Source organism: Ips typographus, linkage group LG2 (genome assembly GCF_016097725.1).
Source record: "Ips typographus isolate SLU linkage group LG2, UJ_Ityp_2.0, whole genome shotgun sequence".
Classification (NCBI taxonomy): Eukaryota; Metazoa; Arthropoda; class Insecta; order Coleoptera; family Curculionidae; genus Ips; species Ips typographus.
The window spans coordinates 19,025,172-19,047,512 of record NC_138423.1 but is presented as its reverse complement, the minus strand read 5'-3'; the positions used below and the strand labels follow the sequence as shown (position 1 = coordinate 19,047,512).

Here is a 22,341-nt window from a genome sequence, read left to right as displayed (position 1 = left end):
GCAAGCAAACGGTTGATGTCAGTACAAAACTGTTTCCATGTTCCTATCTTACTTTTCTGAGAAATATACAGTGTGTCCCAAATTGCTTCTACATGTATTGGGATCTCGAAAACGGTAAGAGCTACAGAGTCGGTTAAATGGGTAAAGTTTTAGAGAATTTTATGTGAAACATATTTCCGGTTTCCAAATTAAATTATCTTTCTCCGTTTTCCGGAAAATTGGGAAAACGTCAGATGCTGCATTTTAAATACTTTTTTCGACGACTTACTTTGAAAGTACCTCATGTACGCTTCCATTTAGAAGCAGAAAGGGGTTATTTGCCGCGCGCGAGCAGAAAGAGAGATTTTCTGCTCTAGAGCGTTTTCGCTTTCTACTAACAATCTACTCACCAACTTTTTCGGCGTTTCCATAACAACGCTTGACATACCTGTTTGAAATAACCACATTCCGTCAAAGTGATTTATCGGTGACAATGAGTTCGAGCGACGAAAATGATGTGAGTTGTCCTTCTAATCCACCCCACAGCAGTCGTCGAAAAAATATCGTCTATATTTCGAGCCAAAAGTACTTTTGCCGCTTTTACATGATTGCAGCGTTCGGCTTCGCCTCAAGCTGCAAATTTCATGTGCAAGCGGCAAATATATACTTTCCGCTCTTAATATAGAATATACTATTTAACAAAGCCAAAGAGAGTTTTGAAACTAAGACATTATTAATGCACTTATTTTTTTGAAAATTTTGAAAATGCGCTTATAATATAGATTTCAAAAAAGTAAAACAATATTTCAGGACCTGAAAGAAATTTTAAACTAACTTTTTTGCTGGATTAGTACAACATATCTTAAAAATCACGATTGGCTCTTTCATGGTTTTCATAGAGCAGAGCAGCTTAACAGAGCTTTTGACTTACTTTTGCTGTGACTTATTGGAAAAACTCCTAGAAAGCAGAAAAATAACTTACTTTCACATGGCTTGAGTTAGAAAAGTGTAAATAAGCCAAAAAGCCAGGTTATCAATATTTCAGGAACTAAAGGAGACTTTAGCTTGAATTTTTCGCTGACCCACCAGGCACACTCTGGACTATAACATGTACAAACCTCGTGGTCATATTTTTAGTGTTACATACTTTTCACAGAGCGTAAAAAAATGCAATTATGACATTTGAACAGCAAAAATCAATATCTCAGGAACTAAGCTCATTTTTTTCCTGACTTATCAAGCAAACTCTGGTCTGTAACATATCCCAATATGACGGTCATATCTTGAGTGGGTTTCACATGTCCGTAAATCTTGACTATTACTTAATAGAAACAGTTCTAGCCCAAAAAATCAGAAAACACAGTGAATAAGTTGTTATCATGAACCGTACGATCATTAGACACTTGGGAAGGCATAAAGTCCAAGAGTGGGCGAATAGAAATATGATATTTGACTTGTCGCTTTAAATGTAAAGTTGCATCAGTTTTGATCACATTAAAAAAGTTAAAATTCAACTTTTTTGACAAGCGAGTAGGTTAGTTTACTAATGAATTTACTCGGCACCGGGCTGTACGAAGCAGGAAAAATTAAAATAAACGGAAAGCTCTCAACAACCAACATACTAAACCGTTTTACAAAACCCTGTTTTTATATTTTAGCACCATCACTCGACTTTACTAAATCACTGTTGAATTTTCCAGGTGGAATTCGTCGCCGACACGTTACGTCTCAATTTACTGGATCTGGGAAAATCCGGCAACCACCTCATCCAGGTGGCGGGACGGCTGGATTACAAATGTCCAACGGGGGAAACCCACGATCCAATCACGTTCACCACCAGGGAATCCCATTTGGTAAGACGCTACATTAATCTCGCTGCTTAGAATTTATCGACTGGATCTCGACATTGTCTGAAGCGGGGGGGCTCGTAATGAAAATGTTTTTTCTTGTCCATCCACTTTCAATTCAGAGACATTCTGACATTTACACTTGTATTTCCATTTTTATTGGATTTGCTTTTGGGATTTTGATTTCTTACGACATTAAAAGGCTTGATATCGGTTATGGAAAAACGCCAAAATCTCACGCTTAGAAATTGTCTGAAGTACACAATTATTTTAGTTTTGCGACCGTTCTATCCAGACTAGACGAAAGTATCGATTCACTAAGGTCGTAAAAAGTAATGAACAGCGAACTGCAATTACTTCTAATGAACGGGTTTCGATAGTTCCAGTTGTAATGGCCAATAATGTTTCTGCTGGTAATACCCTACAAAAACTGACAAATTGCAGCTGAAACAACATGAAAATACATACATTTGTAATTAGAAGAGCTTTTAAAACGATCGAGAACTTTCAACACGGACAAACTTCTATTGGATCCGAGTTTGCCAAACCTTAAAACTTTCAAACTTCAGTTTGATGGCAATTGATCTTTTTAAAAGTTTGAAAAGTGGTAGTGCGGGTCGTATGTCTTAAATTCAACTTTTAGTGTAGTTTTTAAGTCTACAAAAATTTCACGTGTTAAACTTTGTGTCAGAGTATTTCCGTTATTAAGGGTGCCTGCAAAACTGTGCGAATCCTCACTTCCTGGATTAAAAATATACTCGTTAAGCTGCAGTATTTTTAGCTTAGATAAAAATTAGCTGGGAAATATAAACTTTCTCTTCAATAAGCTTCTACCTCGCTGTACTAGTTAATGGAAGAAATACGTAATGGAGTTGGAACTAAATAATAAAATGAACATAGTAAAATTGATTGTTTTCAATGCTGTCTGTACTTGCAACTGGTTAATGAATGCTGAAAAGCTGAATAGATTCTTATAAGACAGTAATTGGTAAAAGAGCGTCTAACCTATACAGTACGTACCTAAAAATACGTTCACTTAACAGAGTGTTAGAGGAGATGAAGGACAGATTTCTGAAGAATGATGGAAGACAAAACAAGACGTGGATGACAGAGGAAATATTACAAGAATGACATAACCACACACAGGGAGATACAAAATGTGAACTAGAAAGAAAGATCAGAGAAGCCAAGCAGAAAGAAACGGAAGAAAAATGCCATGAAATAGAAGCACTGCATACACAAAACATAAAAAAGTGAGAGAAATAACTGGCAAGTACAAAAAGAGAACAGTAGAAAAACTCGTCAATGACAATGGAGAACTTATTGTGGACCAAGAAAGCATTAAAGACACTTGGAAGGAATACATAGAGAAGTTGTTCTTCGATGAGAGAGGAGATTCCCCCTCCTTATCAACAGAAACTGGACCACTAACAAGCGAGATGACTAGAAGCAGCCATAAGATCGCTGAAAGAAGGCAAAGCTCCAGGACCGGACGGAATACAGACAGAGTTCCTTAAGCTTTTGGATGAAGAATCAATAAAAATGATCTGCAAAATATTTAACAATATCTATGACACAGGCAACATCCCGAAAGAATGGCTCATCTCTGAATTTATATTGCTGCCCAAGAAACAAGGGACAAAGAAATGCGGAGAATACAGAACCATAAGCTTAATGAGCCATTTACTAAAGCTTTTCCTTAAGGTTATCCATAGCAGAATATACAAGATACGCAAAGAGAGAGTAGCAGACACACAATTTGGCTTCATGAAAGGAGTTGGAACAAGAGAAGCATTGTTCAGTATACAAGTATTATTCCAACGGTGTAGGGATATGAATTGCAACATTTATACCTGCTTTGTGGACTACCAAAAGGGGTTTGACAAAGTCCAACACCAGAAGATGATACAAGTGCTGAAAGGCACCGGATAAAGACCTCGGAATTATACAAAACCTATACTGGAACTGGACAGCCACCATAAAAATCAACGCTGGAGATGAAACAACAGAGGCAGTTAACATTCTGCGGTGTGTACGACAAGGGTGTATCATCTCCCCTCTGATATTTAGAGAGGCTCTGGAAAACGATGATAATGGAATTCTTGTAAATGGTGAACTGCTGAATAATATCCGATATGCAGATGATACCGTCATATTTGCAGATAGTATAGAAGGTCTAAAACAGCTAATGAACAAAGTAAATGAAGTAAGTGAAAGATATGGGCTAAAAATGAACATCAACAAATCGAAATTCATGGTCATAAGTAAAGAAAAGAAAGAACATTGCCAAATATTTATTAAAAATATACCAATAGAACGAGTATCCAAACTTCTCTACCTGGGAACCTTAATAAACGAACAGTGGGACCACTCACAAGAGATCAGATGTAGAATAGAAAAAGCAAGAGATGCCTTTATCAAAATGTCTAATCTCTTCAAAAGCCTTAACCTCAAATTAGATATCAAAGTAAAACTCCTGCGCTGCTATGTGTTCTCCATATTGTACTATAGCATGGAATCCTAGGCATTGACCGAAGCTACACAAAAGAAGCTCGAAGCCTTCGAGGTGTGGCTATACAGAAGGATCCTTAGAATATCCTGGGTAGATAGAGTGACCAACGAAACAATACTGGAAATAATGGGGAAGGAAAAAGAGGTGATGAAAACGATTAAGAGAAGGAAACTGGAATATCTCGGACATATAATGAGAAATGACAACAAATACAAAGTTTTAAAATCCATCCTCCAAGGAAAAGTGTTTGGAAAGAGAGGGCCCGGAAGTAGAAGGATACCATGGCTCAAGAATCTAAGAACATGGTATTCAAAAACAACCACAGAACTGTTTAAAGCAGCAGTCAACATGGTCATCATAGCCAGGATGGTCGCCAATATCCGAAACGAATAGGCACTAGAAGAAGAACCTATACAGGACAAAGGGTGTCTTAAGATTAATCGTAGGTTAGACGTACTATATGTAGAGCATAGAATAGTTTTCAAAATTTGTTTGTATAAGTATACGGTGACTATCTCTTAGTAGTGAGATTTTAGTTAAAGTTTCTTTGTTTACCTACCAAATGGTCGTGTCCATTTCCAAAGTTTAACAACTTATTTCACCTAGAAAACTTTATTTAGCTTGTAAATATGCAATACGCACAAATGATTAAGGTATGACTCTTTGAGTAGAAAATATCTTGAATACTGTCCGTAAACATACGATATAGTTCTAGAGTAGTGATTTGACAGCACAAAGTTGTGATTATTTTTTCTGCGTTCTCTGTTGACTTTGATGTCAATTATCTAAGAAAGAATGCCCTAGGGCGTTATTTTTCATAATGGCTTCAGGTGAGGGCATTATTTTTTATAATGTCCTCTGACCATTTTTTAAATACATATCTACAGAATGAAAGTCGGACATTAAACCTTCTATCGATCTCATGCATTATTGTCCTTATAATGCCCTTAGTATCTTAATTACTATAAATAATTACTATAAATACTAGTAATTATTACTAATAGTGGCTACAGTAACTAATCAGGACAAACTGTAATGCATACTCCTTCTTATTTCATTTTGGAAATGAGCTTTATAACTCTTGCAAACACTACAAATTTCTATAATAACAGTGTCGTAATAGAGTGAATACCAAGTTAGTCACTAAAAGTTCTGAAATCAGTTGCCCATAAAAAATGGGTATAGAGTATTCTACCGGCACTGTAATTTGTCCAAAATTTTCTGTCTCAAAACTATTTTTGGATATCAAAATGGCGTAAGTTTAACACAATTTATCCAGCGCTGTTTTTGCCTGCAGTTTTTCTTTCTGACAATTTCAGAACAATTTTTGCGCTCAAACCAAAAAAAAAACATTTTTTACCTAATTCTAGGTAGAAATTGTCCATGACCTACTGTTTTGTTCCAGATTTTGCCGACGTGGAACGCCAAAAAGTCAGGAAACATTTCGTTTAAATTTCGCACAAACGAAGCGAACGGCCTTATTCTTTTCAATGCTGGTACACCGCCCAGGGTAAGTAAGAAAAATTAATACCACCCTTGGTGCAGTAAATAAAGCGTAATTCACGGGATACTCGAGAATTCATCTCAGTTTTTTTCATCGTTAGAGTTTTTCAATCAGGAAAACTCGCCATCGCAGAGGGTGCTGGATCATCCCTCGGTACTAAAGCCTTCTTATTTTTTTTTCAGTATAGAATAATTGGGGGTAAATGTTGCAAGGCCACCGGGATTTATATGCGTCTTGTACGTAACCGTTTTTTATTCCCTACAGCTTTGTGCCATCCTTTAAAACCACCAAACAGTTGAAACGCTAATACCTTTCTTCTTACTTTGTTTTCCGGCGTTCCCTTTTTCTATTTACCGAGAGACTGTAAGAGATAAGACATACATTTTAGAACAATGCAACATAAAAGTGCTCTGCAAATAATGTCTTGTCTTTTTACCAGTCTTTAGACTGGAAACTAGAAGTGATTAGATTTATTATTGTTTTTATAGACGGATTTATTTGCGGTGGAAATCTACAACGGGCACATTTACGTGCACATTGACCTAGGAACGGGGCCATCGAAACAACGGGGCTCCAGGAGGCGCATCGACGACGGCACCTGGCACGAAGTCACCTTCCGGAGATCGGGACGGGATTCTCGAATTACCGTAGACGGTTTCCACACCGATTTTAAATCTATGGGTAAGAACGCAAGTAAGTAACACAGACACTACTCTACCTAACCAGACAGGTTACGTCAATTTGCTTCTTCTAGTAGTTGATTCGTTTTTTGTGCAATTTTTCTTTTTGTTATCCCATCATTACTCTGACTGTCAACTCTGTATTGCTTGATTCATCTCATCAATCGATAAGGATGACGTAAGAAATTAAATACAGTTTCTAAAGTCATTCCTTCATATTGTCTTTCCTCCATCATCGGCATGATATTCTTTCACATAGTTTTAAGCTAGAGCCTCTGAACTAGGGTTAGCTAAAGAACAAAGATAGGCATTCGAATTTGTTGCAGAAGGCTCGGCAACATTGGAACTGGAGAGTAAATTGTACGTGGGGGGTCTGGGGCCCCCGTTTTCCGAGATCCAGGTGCCGTCCGGCCTTTGGACCGCGGTCCTCCAGCAGGGCTTCGTCGGTTGTTTCAAGGATCTCATTATGAATAACGAACCGGTGGATGTGGCCAGTTATGTCCGCGAACAGGACTCTGGTAAGTGTCTGTTAATTTTAAGTAGTTGATAAATGATTTGACATCTTAAAAGCGTTTTACGGTAATATAGTGAGAGAAAGCTATAGTTAAATCACGGTCTGAAAAACCAGTCATACGACTAAAACCAACCATAAAATTGTCAAAACGACTTAAATTCTTGTTATCGTTTAGCAGGATCTTTCACTACTCTACTAACGTCTACTACTCTAAATGTGGGCATTACAATCGAAAAACAGCTTTCTAAAGACGTTTTTCCACCGAGCAGAATGTTAAAACGATCCAAAGGTAGAAAGCAAACCTGCAGATCGTAAAAGAGGAACAATTAACTGCATTACGCCCACTTTGTTATTTTTCCGAGACGGTTTGCAGACTGTTAAAATTAGTTTTACAGGGAATCATAATAAGTGGAATGTTCGGTTGTTGTTGGTTATTGTCGAAAGCAAAATAACTGATTCGAATTGGTGATTAACAACCATCTAGATTCAGTAAATTATAAATAAATTTTTGTTATTATACAGGGTGTCCCACGACGAAAGACATCGATTGATATTGGAAAAAGTATAAATAGGAGAGTTTTGAAAATTTGGCAGGATACTGATGTGGGCATGCCCAATCCAACTAAAATATTTTCAAGATGGTTGCACTTCCGTTTATACCGGAAGTCGATCACAACTTTCTTATTTTAAATAGAACACCCCATATATTATTACACATTTGGATTCGTCACAAAATTCTGACCAACTTTTGTATAGAATGCCCTATGCCTATCTCTAGCCGTTTTCGAAATATTTGATGTTTTTCCAAAAAAGTGACAGTTGCAACGCTCAACATATTTTTGTACTCTGTCAAAACCGTATTTCATTTTGCAATGAAACTTTGGGTTATTGTAAATAAAGGATCGTTTTATTAAACTGAGGGTGCGTAACGACTCATTTGTATACAGGGTCGTCAAAAAAAAATCATAAACTTGCCACTAAAAAAAATGAAAAATCTCAAGTTTTTTAAATAGAAACCCACATTTTTTATGACGGAATCATTTTGAGCAATAAAAATTATTATACGTTTCAATTTACTTGCCTATACCTAAATCCAACCCATTTCGTTTTATTTGAGAATAAACATTTTTTATTATAAAAATTGCATATTTCTTGAAAATTTCTCTCTCTAATTACGTGTGGATTTATGTCACACCAGGGGGCCTATTCTTGAAAGCAGGGAACCGAATTCTCAAGAGAATTGTTATTAGAATGTGACAGAATAAGGTGACAATGGCGGGTTCCTGTCACATTCTACAGGGTTTTCTCTTGATTATTCCCTTCCCTCGTTTCAAGAATACGCACCCAGTAGTGTGAATTATGTCTATTGAACATTCCATTTTTAGTGAATTTGGCCTCGTCGCTCCGAATAATATTATTCAAAAACAATTCATCTCCATAGTGACTAGTCAGCAAAAACTCACTAAAAACAACTCTCTTCGGAAAGTCAACCTCTTTTAAGTGTTGAAAACCTCTAAAGAGTGAAATTTATGTTTCTTCAGGATCCTCTGAATTGAGCTTTTGGATAGGCCTGATTCTACGGGAAACTTGTCTTATTGACAAAGTTGGATTTGCAACAAAATAGCCGAAAATTGCAATTTCTACATTTGTATTATTAAGGATTGGTTTTGTTTTAATAGCTAGCTATTCTTAAAATTTTCAATTATTTGCTTGACAGCTTTTGGTGATGGCTTTCGTTTTTCTGGATAACGAGCGGCAAATACCTCACATGTTCTACTCACAACTTTATCACATTCTCCGTAAATAATAAACAGATTTAAGTAATCTTGGTTTGAATAACGTAACCGCGACGGCATATTTGCAGTTGTCAAAACACTCAAAACTAGTGTTATTAACATGCCCTGCAGGTCTCTAATATCACCGTGTGTCAAAAGCATGACCAACTAGAACACCACATAATCCCAACCGTGCAGCATAATAAAAAAATGTTTATTCTCAAATAAAACGAAATGGGGTGGATTTAGGTATAGGCAAGTAAATTGAAACTTATAGTAATTTTTAATGCTCAAAATGATTCCGTCATAAAAAATGTGGGTTTCTATTTAAAACACTTCAGATTTTTCATTTTTTTTAGTGGCAAGTTTATGATTTTTTTTTGACCACCCTGTATACAAATGAGTCATTACGCACCCTCAGTTTAATAAAACGATCCTTTATTTACAATAACCCAAAGTTTCATTGCAAAATGAAATACGGTTTTAACATTGGAAAAACATCAAATATTTCGAAAACGGCTAGAGATAGGCATAGGGCATTCTATACAAAAGTTGGTCAGAATTTTGTGAGGAATCCAAATATGTAATAATATATAGGGTGTTCTATTTAAAATAAGAAAGTTGTGATCGACTTCCGGTATAAACGGAAGTGCAACCGTCTTGAAAATATTTTAGTTGGATTGGGCATGCCCACATCAGTATCCTGCCAAATTTTCAAAACTCTCCTATTTATACTTTTTCCAATATCAATCGATGTCTTTCGTCGTGGGACACCCTGTATATTTCAGTTTTTAAAGTTTTGTTAAATACAGACGTTTACTCTCACGAAAAGAGTAGATGATTCATCCTCTTTTTTATTTGGTAAAATTTTTTCTGTTTTCATTTAATACCACGTTTCCTAATTCTTTTTCGTCCTTCTTTAATGACCTTTATCTATTTGGCTCATGATCAAGTCTCATGATCTTCCACTTACACACTAATTTGCCATTACTGTAAGTTCCTTCTATCTGCCACTTTTTTCTAAGATAACTGTGTCATCCGCGCAGACGGCCAATTTAGTATGTTCGTGGCAAAACTGGTTCCATCATTTCTTTGATTCTCACCTGAAAATATAGGGTTGTAAAAATATTTTTGTATTTATGGTGAATTCTGTTATCCTTTAAAGAACCCCGATTTAATTTTGCCCCCGTATCCAAAGGTGAGGTCCTTAAGGTTGCCTCTAGATCATCAGATAAATTTTCAAAAGTAATCAAATCCAAATGTTCGTTTGACATGTTTTAATAAGGGATGCCAAGAAATTTTTACGGACTAAATTTCTAAACCGTTTCGATTCAAAATAAAATAGACTAGACAGTCTTCTACCCTATCTTATTTACAAAACTTAAAACTAATAATATTCTACTTGCCAGAAGCGAAACTTAAAAGTCTTTATGAGTACCCACAGTCCACAGTTCCGATCACCAGTGCAGATCACCTCTAGTAGATCTTTTCTTTGCCTGTGTGTCGGATCCTTCTCTACTGTCAATTCAGTGCCCAAACATCAGTGAAAATCGCTCCAAACAATCAGTTGCCTGATCAGGACACTCTCACCGAACTTCTTCTCTTTGGAAAATAGCTCAAACGTAAGCTGTTTCCAAAAATCTGCTAACCAAACAACTCCATTCCAGCCTCTTTAAAGGTTTCGGTCCAAATGTCTGAATCACTGGGGGAAGTACAAACTTGGAGACAGACACCATCAGTCGAACACGTTTCCCATCCCCTTCAAAGCTTCTTCCAAGTTTTTTCTTTTCCTTTTACTTATTTTTTCTCTTGAAATAGTATATTTCATTACCAGTACAGAAATGAGGATTTTTTCGTGCGCGCGTGACAAATGTAAGTCATGCAAGAACGGAAAATCCATTTCTGGACGAGTAATGAACGATATTTTTTATTATACTTGGGTACCTGAAATCAACATAAACAAAAAATATCGAAAAAAATTATTAAGAAAATCGGAAATATTTATTTTTATTTTTAAAACAGTAAAAATGTAAGTACATACAACTCAAATTAACAAAAAAAATACAAGTAGGTAATTCTAAGAAAATTAATTTTGGACAGAACCGTTATTATTAATAGTAATATTTATTGCACAATTCGTATTATTGTTGAAGCTCAATCCCTTTTGCATTTCTTTTTGTTGAACTAAAGACTCTGCTAAAGATGTTGAAGCGGAGTGTTCGTGTGTGCTTTGGTTCTCTTGATTGACTGTTACAGATGTTGTAGTTTCCAAGTTACAAGGACTAAACAACTTCCGTGATACTTCAATTTTTCTTTGTATGGACTCTTCTATATATCCTTCTGCTACATTGGAAAAAAGCCATCCTCCGTGTCTTTTCAAAGTGAGCAAATCACCGCCGTTTTCCACCAACATGGTTGCCGAAGAGCGCCTTAGCCCATGTCCGGTATATTCTTCGGGATTTTTTAGTTTTAGGTATTTTGCAACAAGTTTTGGAATACCACTGATAGTATGGCATCCAACATGTTGAGCGTAACATCTTTGGTTTCGGTATGCAACAAATAATCTTCTATTCTCCATATGTTTAGGGCGGAGATCTGCGTATTTACGGTAAATTGTACAGGGATCGAATTTGCAATTTTCATTGGTAATGGTAAAACTTCTTGACCTGTGAGTTTTTCCATCTCGTAAGAACACGACAAGGAAACGCCCATTATCTTCCACATCATCTAAACTCAAACGTATTAAATCATCTCTGCGGCATGCACCGAAGATGCCAAACACTAAAATTACTTTTGCTAGTAGATATTCTCCATCTAAAGCTTCACATAAAAATTTGGTTACTTGTTCTGCTGTAAGAATCTTGGATTTCTTTGGTATATATCCTACAGCTTGTCGTTTCAAAAAAGCAATCGTTTTTGGATATTAATGGTGAGTATTTTCTTTTATTGCCAAACAACTCTTTAACATAGAGAATCGACTCCATAAAGTCGAGGATTTCATAGTGTTGGCTTTTTCAGAAAAATATACTAAAAGAATATCGTCACTCACAATTTTGATTCGTTTCTGAGTCCGCCATTCGGTAAAACTGTTATATTCTTGTTCATATCTCAACCTGGATATCACTGGTAATAAATCTGCACTCACTTCTGCCGCTCGTTGTAAGATATTTTCGGGAATATCCCGATTTTCTTCACAATCTGAATTCATTTTTGCAAAATGTATTAAATACATAAATACTTAATTTTCACTGACAGAAAATAAAATTTGTCATTAATAAATAAATCGTTGCTATAGACACATTACTCGTTTCTTTTTTTTCTTCGGGTTGCCATAGGATATATAGTATCATGGATATCTATGTTTATTATTAAGCGCACGGAAGGAGGGATCGGGAAAAAATTTCCGTGCGCTGTTCCGAAAATGTCATATTTACTGTATTTTATAAACAGTTGAAAATGTAGTATTTTCTGTTAAGTATAATAAAAAGTTTTTTTTTCAATCTGATTGATTTTTAAAATGGCACCACCACTTACACTTATGGCACTTTTAATTAGTTTCCCTCCTTGTCTAAAACTGCTTATAAAATAAAATAAAATTTAAATTTTAAACTAAAAAACCTCGAGGACCTAGAGGAGGGAACAAAAAAAATACTCGTAGGGCTGGAGAAGTAAGTCTCTAGCCTTACGACAGGATTATCAATATTCATTATGTATAGAAGCGTTTCATGTGACTGTGCTTTTTTTTATTTGTTTTTCAATTTAAGTATTTCAAGTTTCCAGTATCTGTATAATGAATGAAAGATAACAAAAATTAAATAAATAACAAGGTTTTATTGAAACATGATGTTTTTGTATCAATTTTCTTTTTCAACTTTATGGGTTACCTAATGTTTTAAAATTGCAAAGTTGTTTCACTGTAGCCAATCAGCGTTCATACTCAATTTGAAAACGTCACTAAATTTCTTTGCTCGGCAAACGGAAAAAGAAACTCCGGCGCCGCCTGGAAAATGACTCCCTACTCATTTTTCCTCATTACCTCCGCATACAAAGATAAAACGAAACGGTTTTGCGCCATTGTTCTCTTACGTGAAAATATATTACGCCGTCATCGTTTCACTTTTTATTCATTCGAGGTTGCTTTAATCCAAATGCCCGGCTCTTTTAGAGATGTAATTGTAAATTTTCCAAAGCTTTTCATCACATGCACGCTGGAAGCTTAAAACAGCCACGGACAGCGCTTTGATAGTTTCACACAAACTAAATTACAAAAATTGTGGGAAATAACTTTTTTGCGGAATTTGTTCGAAATTTAAGGTTTGTTAGCCCGGAGTTTGCCAAGCAGTGGATGTTTGGTCAATTTCTGCCAAAAAGTGTATTGCAAAAAATCTTACATTTTTGTATACAGTTGTAGTAAGAAAGTTGCTTTCAGTCTTGTATGATATGATGCTGAAACAATTTCAACTTTTGACATATTCTTCTTCTTCTTCTTTCAAATCCCTCCACGCCTTTTCTATTTCTAGCAGTCCGGGTCCAATTTCTTCCTGCAACATTCAGAATATCGTTTCGCCATCGTCTCTGGAGCCTACCAGTGCTCTGTTTGGTCTCTCTTGGGCTTGCCAAACTAGTATCCCATGTGCCCACCTGGTCGTCTTGCCTTGCCACATGACCAGCCCATCTCCATTTCAGTTGTGCCACAAGCCTTAGAACATCTGTCACTTTAGTTCTTTTAGGAATTTCCTCGTTAGGGATTCTATCCCTTAGAGTGATTCCTATCATAGCCCTCTCCATTGCTCGTTGGGTGGTTTGCAGTTTATTGGCAAATTTGTGTGAACATATGTGAGAACCGGCATCAAACACTCTCCTTTTCAAATTTATAGGAAATTCACTAGATTTAAGATAAGTCTGCAAAAGCTGCCCAGAAGAGGCCTATTCTTCTTGTGATTTCAGAAGGTTGATTTTTTTTGCCAAGTTGAATTTTGTGGCCTAAGTAAACACATTCCAAGACAACCTCCAGGGGTTGGTTGTTAACGGTCACCTGGATGTCTTCTGTACTCATGATCTTTGTTTGGTTTGAAGTCCAATTTGCAGCGATGCTCGATGAAGCTCCCGAAGCATGTTTTTAAGCTCTTTACCTCTGCTGGCAACGACCACAATATGGTCAAACTCTGTAAATGGTTTAGACGCACTCCATCGATATTAATCCCGTTCTCTTGCCACTTTGACATATTAGCACAAATTAATTAATATTATGGTTTGCATACTAAATATTAATATTCAATCTCATCAATATTTTTATTGTATTAAAAAAGACATAATGCTTGTTAATTTTTTTTTAATTAATAAATTGTGAATCTTTGCGCCTCGACTTTTTATAATTTTCCGGAAACTGAACTGGTGCAATCCGATCTTGAGTAATTCCGTAGTCTGGAAACCGGATAACAGGAAGACGATCGCAGCCGGCGTCGCTAATTAGACTCAAAAACAAAACAATATCGGGACGGAAAACAAAATACGGGCGTCTTAATTTTGCAGAGCCGGGCCCGGAAACTTTATAAACTCTCGGCGGAATATTAAATCGCGTTCATGCAACGAACAAAAGGGCTTTTGTTGCGGCCGAGAACGCAAATATTTCCAAGGCGACTCGTTCTCGTTTGCATTTCTGAGATATTGAGCCGCTCGCGCACAACATTAAAGCGGAACGTCTTGCTCTCGAGCCAAACCGAAAAAGCTTAACCGAGTGTACTGCGGTTTTTGTTAAAACGGAACCTCCAAGATTGAGTTTGAACGTATTAAAACTTAAATTACACATTATTAAACGGCGAAAATATTAATAAACGTGCATTTACAGGGTCTATTCGTACACTGTGCCACACTCAACCTGAACAATGTCCTTCGCAGCCATGTTTAAATGGAGGAGTGTGTACGGAAGGATGGAACAGATTTATATGCGACTGCACCAACACTATGTTTACTGGACCTACGTGCGGAAAAGAGGCGGCCACATTGAGGTAATAAATTTCAACCAGGTTTTGCTTCTATTGCCGGTATTTTCATCTCCGAATATTCGCAGGATAATTCTACCGAATAGGGTAATATTAGATTATACTGCCGCATATAAAGAGTGTTAGTTTAATCCACGTTTATTACCCTAAAAATTGCTTGGTTACGTTAGATTTTTATTGGATTCATTTGATAATGATTTATTCAATCTTCTTAGTTTCTAACCAATTTCTGTACAACATTTAAAGGACATCCGACAACAGATTTTTTAACTTTTGTAGATACTTCAACATTTTTAGATTTTTCACACTGGTTTACATCATTTTAGATCTTTTGTAGCGTTCTTAATATCTGATCTCCTTAACATCATTCTGGTAGAAAAACATTTTGCGCTATATTTTGGCAGCCAACATAATTTTTAGGACCACAGTATTCTTTGCAATTTTGACAATATACAGAGGGTGCCATTAATTTGTGTGTAAATAGTTAAGAACCCAAAAACAGTAAAATTTACGGGATTAGTTAAGTTAACAGATGCACATTTTGAAATCCTATAACTGACAGAGTGTTCTGGTTTTTTGTAGTAAAACTTCAACTATGTCTGTTACGACTAAAAAGCCTACTTAAGGCCAGTACTTTTAGTTCAGAATAACTTTATTCTATGGAAACAATGATTATACAGGGTCGTCCAGTTTTAAATGTCAATAACGCAGCCCATCAAAAAATAAGTTTACATACAATTATGTAATTTTCCTGACAAATGCTTTCTAAGGAAAATACAGTCCTTCAAAGTTCGGTTTCTTGTCATAACTGTCACTACTGTCCGGACCGTTAGAGCAATTTTGATCAAACTTTTCGAACAAGTAGTTATGAAATTAATATTCATTAGGTGATGTTAATGACGTTTGTCAAAACTGTCCAGTGGCGTACATACAGAAATATGGTATTTTCTACGTCACTGAATATTTTTCAAAAATTACAGTTTATTTTACTTTTCTTGTTCATTTTGAAAAAATAAGTCTTTGTTTAGGAGATAATTGAGTTATTACGTTCAAAGTACCAAAACCAACCCAATCCAACTTAAAAATTGTCTTGAAAACAGTGAAAAGTGACTTAAGAACCTTAAAAATGTTTAATGTTTTTGTATCCATAGTTTCCAGACAAATTGAAAGACTTTCGTTTTGAAAATTGACCTAGAAACCAATAAATTTTCTTTGAAACGGTGAAAATTGACTTAAAACCTGTCTTTGTCGTCAGTCGTAGTCGTCATAGTTTTCAGATAAGTTGAAAAACTTTAGTATTGAAAATTGACTTGTAGACATGAAAAACTACTTTCTCTAGAATTTTTGACTACAAATTCACACATTTAAACCTTGAAAATTCACTTGCCCACCAAAAAATGACTCTGATGCAATGAAAAGTGAGATCAGAAGCTTAAAATTTGCATTTGAAGTAACTGTTACGACGCGAAAGTGATAGACAAAAAGTCACAGTGGCAACCCCGCGATCCCGACTGAGAAGAGAGAGACGGGACGTGTGTGTGTGTGTGCCGCAAGAACAGAAGCGATACGACTTTCGACAAAAGCAACAATCACGCGTTTACTATTTTTCACGTTCTTATTTCGTTAAATAAACCAAAGTTTGTAGTTAACAAAGATCATTTTTTTTTGTACACATCCACGCATCATAGTGGTCCTTCGTCAGCCAGATTCCAAATTGAAGTTTGGAGAATCAAGCAAATTGCATCGAAACAGAAACAGAACCAAGAAAAGCAGCCATTTTGTACGTCGATCGCCAAACCACAATCAACAAGAAACAAAAGGTGAGCGCCTGTATCCTTTTAATCATTCCTACCGTACTTATTTTGATAATCGTTAGAAAAACGTTTACATCGTTCGCCACAGTTTACGTTATTTTTTATGGATTTACACGTTTCGACCTGAAAATAATAGCAAAGTGTACAGTAATTATCGCGAATTTACACGTCCATTCTCGTATTTTAATTACGTCACGAATCTCGATTAAGTTTAGGATTTATTCACGTTGCAAGAAAAGGGAAATTTGCAAATTTCACACCCAGGCAGTACTCGTATATACATTTGTTTCGAATATTCTCGTTTTGTTTAAAATATCTCGTCTCGAATCATCACGTGTTTTATTTTTGTGCTAAATAAGAATGCCAAAAGCAAAAAAGCAAACAATGCAGAGTTCTAATTCAACAGAGTCGGTCGACACAGACATTTTGGAATTAAGGCATGCTCGTAAAGTAATATGTCAAAGATTAAATCGATTTAATGATTATTTATCGAATGCTATTGATCGGTTTCAAACGGAAACTCGGCTTAAGAGCGTGGAAGAAGATTTTTCAGAATTCGATAAAATTCAAACCCGTTTAGAATTTTTGTCGAATGAGGAACAAATTAATAGACTTGACACGGAAACTGCTTTTTATGCGGCTATTTCATATGCAAAAAAATATATTGCAGATGCAGACAAAGTTTGCAACCTCTCGGTAAACAACTCTTCTTCCTCTCCTACCACGTCATTATCGTCACAGTCGGCGCAGGCGCACATTTCGCTGCCACAGGCGGGCGCTGTTGCCAAACTCCCAGACTTAGGGTTACCATCTTTTTACGGAAACTATGAAACATGGTTTAGTTTCAAAGACATTTTTGACTCTTTAGTGGACAATAGAACCGACTTAAGTGAAGTAAATAAGTTTTTGTACCTAAAGGTATGCTGTAAGGGAGACGCGCTAAAGTTAGTAGAGTCTTTAGATGTAACCGCCTCAAATTATTCTATTGCCATTGCGTTATTAAAAAAACGATACGAAAATAAACGAGCTATTATTAATTTTCATGTTAATAACATTCTTTTTAATTTACCAATTGTCCATAGGGATTCGCCCTTGCAATTAAGAAAATTAATAGACATGGTAAATCAGCATATCTGTGCGCTACAAAAATTATCTTTACCAGTTGAACAATGGGACACGTTGTTAATTCCACTAATTTTGCATAAGTTAGACAGTAGCAGTATTCGAGAATGGGAAAGCAAACAAACTAATGATTCACTACCAACACTAAGTGAATTTATTGAATTTTTGACAAAGAAGTGTTGTACCCTTGAAGCAATAAATCATGAATTTTCAAAATTAAACGTAAATCAAAGCAAATCACGAGATCAAGTACATACAAAACTTCCATTTAAAGGTACCAGAAACTATTCGAATAACAATTCTCACGCCAATTTAAATCAGCAATGTGCATATGGACTTACTGACAGGAGTGATAAGTCACAGTCTGTAAAATGTAATTACTGTAACGAGAATCATTTTATTTATCACTGTCCCAAGTTTTATAATTTAAACCCTTCAGAAAGGTTTAATGAAGTGAAAAAGCTTAAACTTTGCAGTAATTGCTTAAGAACAGGACATTCAAAGTATGATTGTAGATCTGGTGGATGTAGAACCTGTAATCAAAAACATAATACATTACTACATATTGACAGAGGTTTTTCGCAAAATTCAAGCAGTCAGAATAATGTCAATAGGACACAGACAGATAATTCAGGGGAAATCACGGATGGAAACACACGACAACTTCGAGAATATGTAGCTTCTTCTGAAGCTGGGCAACATGCAATGCTTGCTACTAATCCTAACGATATAAACCAAGTTTATGACAGTTCGATTCTGACAAATACCAATCAAGTTTCAAATTGGAAAATAAACGAAATTTCAGGCGAGTTGTCGTATGTTGCGTCTCACACTAATCAAGTATTATTATCAACAGCTGTCATATTGATAGCGGATAATAAAGGACATTGGCACGAGTGTAAAGCATTACTGGACTCAGGTAGTCAATCAAATCTGATTACTAAATCACTTTGTAGCAAATTAAATTTGCAACTCGAAAACATTAACTTACCACTTTCAGGTATTAGTCAAAGTCTAACTCGAATAACGCACCGTGCAAAATCTTTCATAAAGTCTCGCTTTAATCAATTTCAAGCAAACTTGTCATTTCTTGTATTGCCAGTCATTACTGAAAAACTACCACTTACTAGATTTGATGCTTCAGCAATCATTTTTCCAAAAAATATTAGATTAGCAGATAGTACTTTCAATGAACCACAGGATGTTGATTTACTTTTAGGAGCAGGAATATTTTACGATTTGTTAATGACAGGAAGAATTAAACTCGGAGACAAAATGCTAGGATTACAAGAAACTCGTTTAGGTTGGATTTTGACCGGTACTTTAAACTTTTTGGATTTTCAAAAAACAGTCTGTAATTTTTCCGCACGAACAACCAATAAAACATTACAAGAAACTTTGAGTAAATTTTGGCAGCTAGAGGAGTTACCTAACGAAACGCATCTTTCAAAAGATCAACAATACTGCGAAGACTATTTTAAAGAAACGACAACACGGCATTCGAACGGTACTTTTATTGTAAAATATCCATTTAACCAAAATCAAAATTCTCAACTTGGCAATTCAAAAACGACGGCTCTAAAACGTTTCTATTATTTAGAGAGAAAGCTTGGTCAAAACGCGGAATTGAAGACGGCTTATTTAGATTTTATGCGAGAATATGAGTCATTAGGACATATGAAGTTAAAAGGCGAACTAGATTCGATAAACATTAATGATTGTAACTCATATTTTCTACCCCATTCAGCTGTTTTGAGGAACTCTTCTACTACAAAATGTCGTGTAGTATTTGACGCCAGTGCAAAAACTAGTTCAGGTATTTCCTTTAATGACTTGATATTAGTTGGCCCGACTGTACAACCAGACTTGTTCTCGATTTTATTAAGAATGCGCTTACGTAAATATGTATTAAGTGCTGACATCAAAATGATGTATCGTTGTATTCTAATCGATGAAACTGAACATCGTTTCCAACAAATATTGTGGAGATGGAATCCGGAAGAAAAAATTAAAGTTTATAATTTACAAACTGTCACATACGGTACTTCAAGCGCACCTTTTCAAGCCACACGCTGTTTACAAGAGCTAGCATTACAAAACAGAGCTAATTATCCAAGAACATCAAATTTAATTGATCAAGCATTTTACATGGATGACTTTTTAGCGAGTTTTGATAATGAAACTGAATGTACAGAAGTGTATCAAGAACTTTCAGAAATTTTGGCTCAAGCAAACTTTAAACTACGAAAATGGTCATCGAACAATCAGTCGTTCTTAAACAACATTTTGCAGTTAAACGGAAATAAAAATGAAGACCATTTAGTTTTGTTTCGTGATAAAAAACAACTAAAAACGTTGGGCATTTTGTGGGATCCTGTCGATGATACTTTGAATTATATAGTTGACGTAAAATTTAGCTTAAATAAATTTACCAAACGAACGATTCTCTCAGCTATCTCTAAAATTTTCGACCCGCTTGGTCTTATAGGCCCTGCCACGATTAAAGCAAAGCTATTAATACAAAGTCTTTGGAAGCTAGATCTGGATTGGGATGACAATATTCCACCAGACCTGGTTGACAATTGGCTTGAATTTTCATCTCAGATTCAACACTTGAATAATGTAAAGGTACCAAGACACGTGACGTTACCGAACTCGACTATAGAGCTATACGGGTTTAGTGATAGCTCTGAGAAAGCATATGGCGCATGTATCTATATTAGTTCGACCACTCAAACCGGTGAGAAAACCATTACCCTTTTAACGGCTAAATCCAAAGTAGCTCCTGTGAAAAAACAGACACTTCCACGATTAGAACTTTTAGCAGCTCACTTATTGTCTAAACTCATGAACCAAATCAAAAATATTATTGACTTACCGATTTGTCGAACAACTTATTTCACCGATTCGACCATAGTACTAGCATGGCTAAAAATAGAACCTCAAAATTTAAAAACTTTTGTAGCTAATCGGGTTGCAAAAATAACCGAACTTAGCGACGTCACAAATTGGAGACATGTAAAGAGTAAGGAAAACCCGGCAGATATCATATCACGAGGGCTAAATCCCAAAGAGTTAGTGGATAACCACATGTGGTTTTACGGACCTGACTTTTTACAGATCGACCGTCTTGACGTTGAGCTCGAAGATAACTTAACAACCATAACTGATAATCTTCCAGAGTTAAAGTCAAACGTACAATTTACGAACAATAGATGTGCAGCTGTAAATTTAAGTACTGAGTTACCAATCAATCCAAGTTTCAACGACTATCTGTTCAACAAATTTTCTAGTTTAACAAAACTAACTAGAGTAGTTGCTTACATTCTCAGGTTTAAAAATCGATCCTTGTTGAAGAAAACCTATGAATACAACACTCTTACTGTAGACGAACTTGACAAGTCTTTATTGGTTTTGATAAAATTAGTTCAACATAGCGTGTTTAAGCAAGAGTTAGTAGATCTCAAACGCAAAGGAATGACAAGCAATACCAGCAAAATATTAAATTTAAGTCCATTTCTTGATTCAGAATGTATAATTAGAGTAGGAGGTAGACTAACAAATTCAGAATTAAAATACGAACAAAAGCACCCTATTATACTGCCATATAAGCACAGATTAACCGATTTAATAATACGAGAAGCACATTTAAAAAATTTGCACGCTGGTATTCAAAATCTTTTATCTATCATACGTCTGAAGTTCTGGCCTATTAATGGAAAAAATGCCGTAAAACGTATAATCGGATCATGTCAAGTATGTTATCGAGTCAACCCTAAACCGACAAATTTCTTAATGGGTTCTCTTCCTCGCTCAAGAGTAGTACCGAGTAGACCATTTTCCAAATGTGGGGTGGATTATGCCGGACCTATTTATGTAAAGGACGGAACTCTAAGAACAACCAAGCTAATTAAAACGTATATCTGCATATTTGTTTGTTTTGCTACTCGAGCTATGCATCTCGAGCTGGTAAAAGATTTGTCAACTTCTAGTTTTCTGAATGCATTAAAGAGATTTTATTCACGACGAGGTAAACCTCACGACATCTACTCGGACAACGGCTCGAATTTTGTAGGCGCAAACAACTATTTTTTAGAGTTGTATGACCTAATCAACAAAAAAGATCACAATGAAAGCGTGACAAAATTCTTAGCTGACAGCCAAATTCGTTGGCACTTCATACCCGCGAAATCACCCCATCTAGGTGGGCTTTGGGAAGCTGCTGTGCGGTCTTGTAAATTTCACCTTCGGCGCGTATTAGGCAATTCATCTCTAAGCTATGAGGAGATGTACACTCTGCTTGTGCAGGTTGAAGCGTGTCTAAACTCGCGTCCCTTGGTACCAATTTCTAACGATGTCAATGACTTTTTACCTTTGTCCCCCGCCCATTTCCTAATAGGCGACTCACTGTTAAGTCCACCGGAAGAAGATTTAAAGGATATGCATATTTCACGGTTATCCAGATACCAAAAATTACAACAGTTGTTTCAACATTTCTGGAACCGTTGGTCCCGAGAGTACCTTGCATTTCTCCAGGTGAGGAACAAGTGGAACACCAAAAACGACCTCAGAAGTCAGCTGCCAGTTGGAAG

At 36.0% G+C, this 22,341-nt stretch overlaps 1 protein-coding gene across 4 annotated transcripts in view; it reads left to right on the top strand.

The window, feature by feature from the left end:
* Nrx-1 (Neurexin 1) overlaps positions 1 to 22,341 on the top strand; it is a 98,262-nt gene that overhangs the window by 55,581 nt on the left and 20,340 nt on the right. For 3 of the 4 annotated variants that reach the window (XM_081973294.1, XM_081973293.1, XM_081973291.1), the window contains 5 exons: positions 1,680 to 1,832; positions 5,744 to 5,848; positions 6,331 to 6,535; positions 6,849 to 7,040; positions 14,660 to 14,819. In XM_081973294.1, the coding sequence (XP_081829420.1) occupies positions 1,680 to 1,832; positions 5,744 to 5,848; positions 6,331 to 6,535; positions 6,849 to 7,040; positions 14,660 to 14,819 (815 nt within the window). The remainder of the gene's footprint in view (positions 1 to 1,679; positions 1,833 to 5,743; positions 5,849 to 6,330; positions 6,536 to 6,848; positions 7,041 to 14,659; positions 14,820 to 22,341) is intronic. The other variant, XM_081973292.1, reaches the window with a different exon arrangement.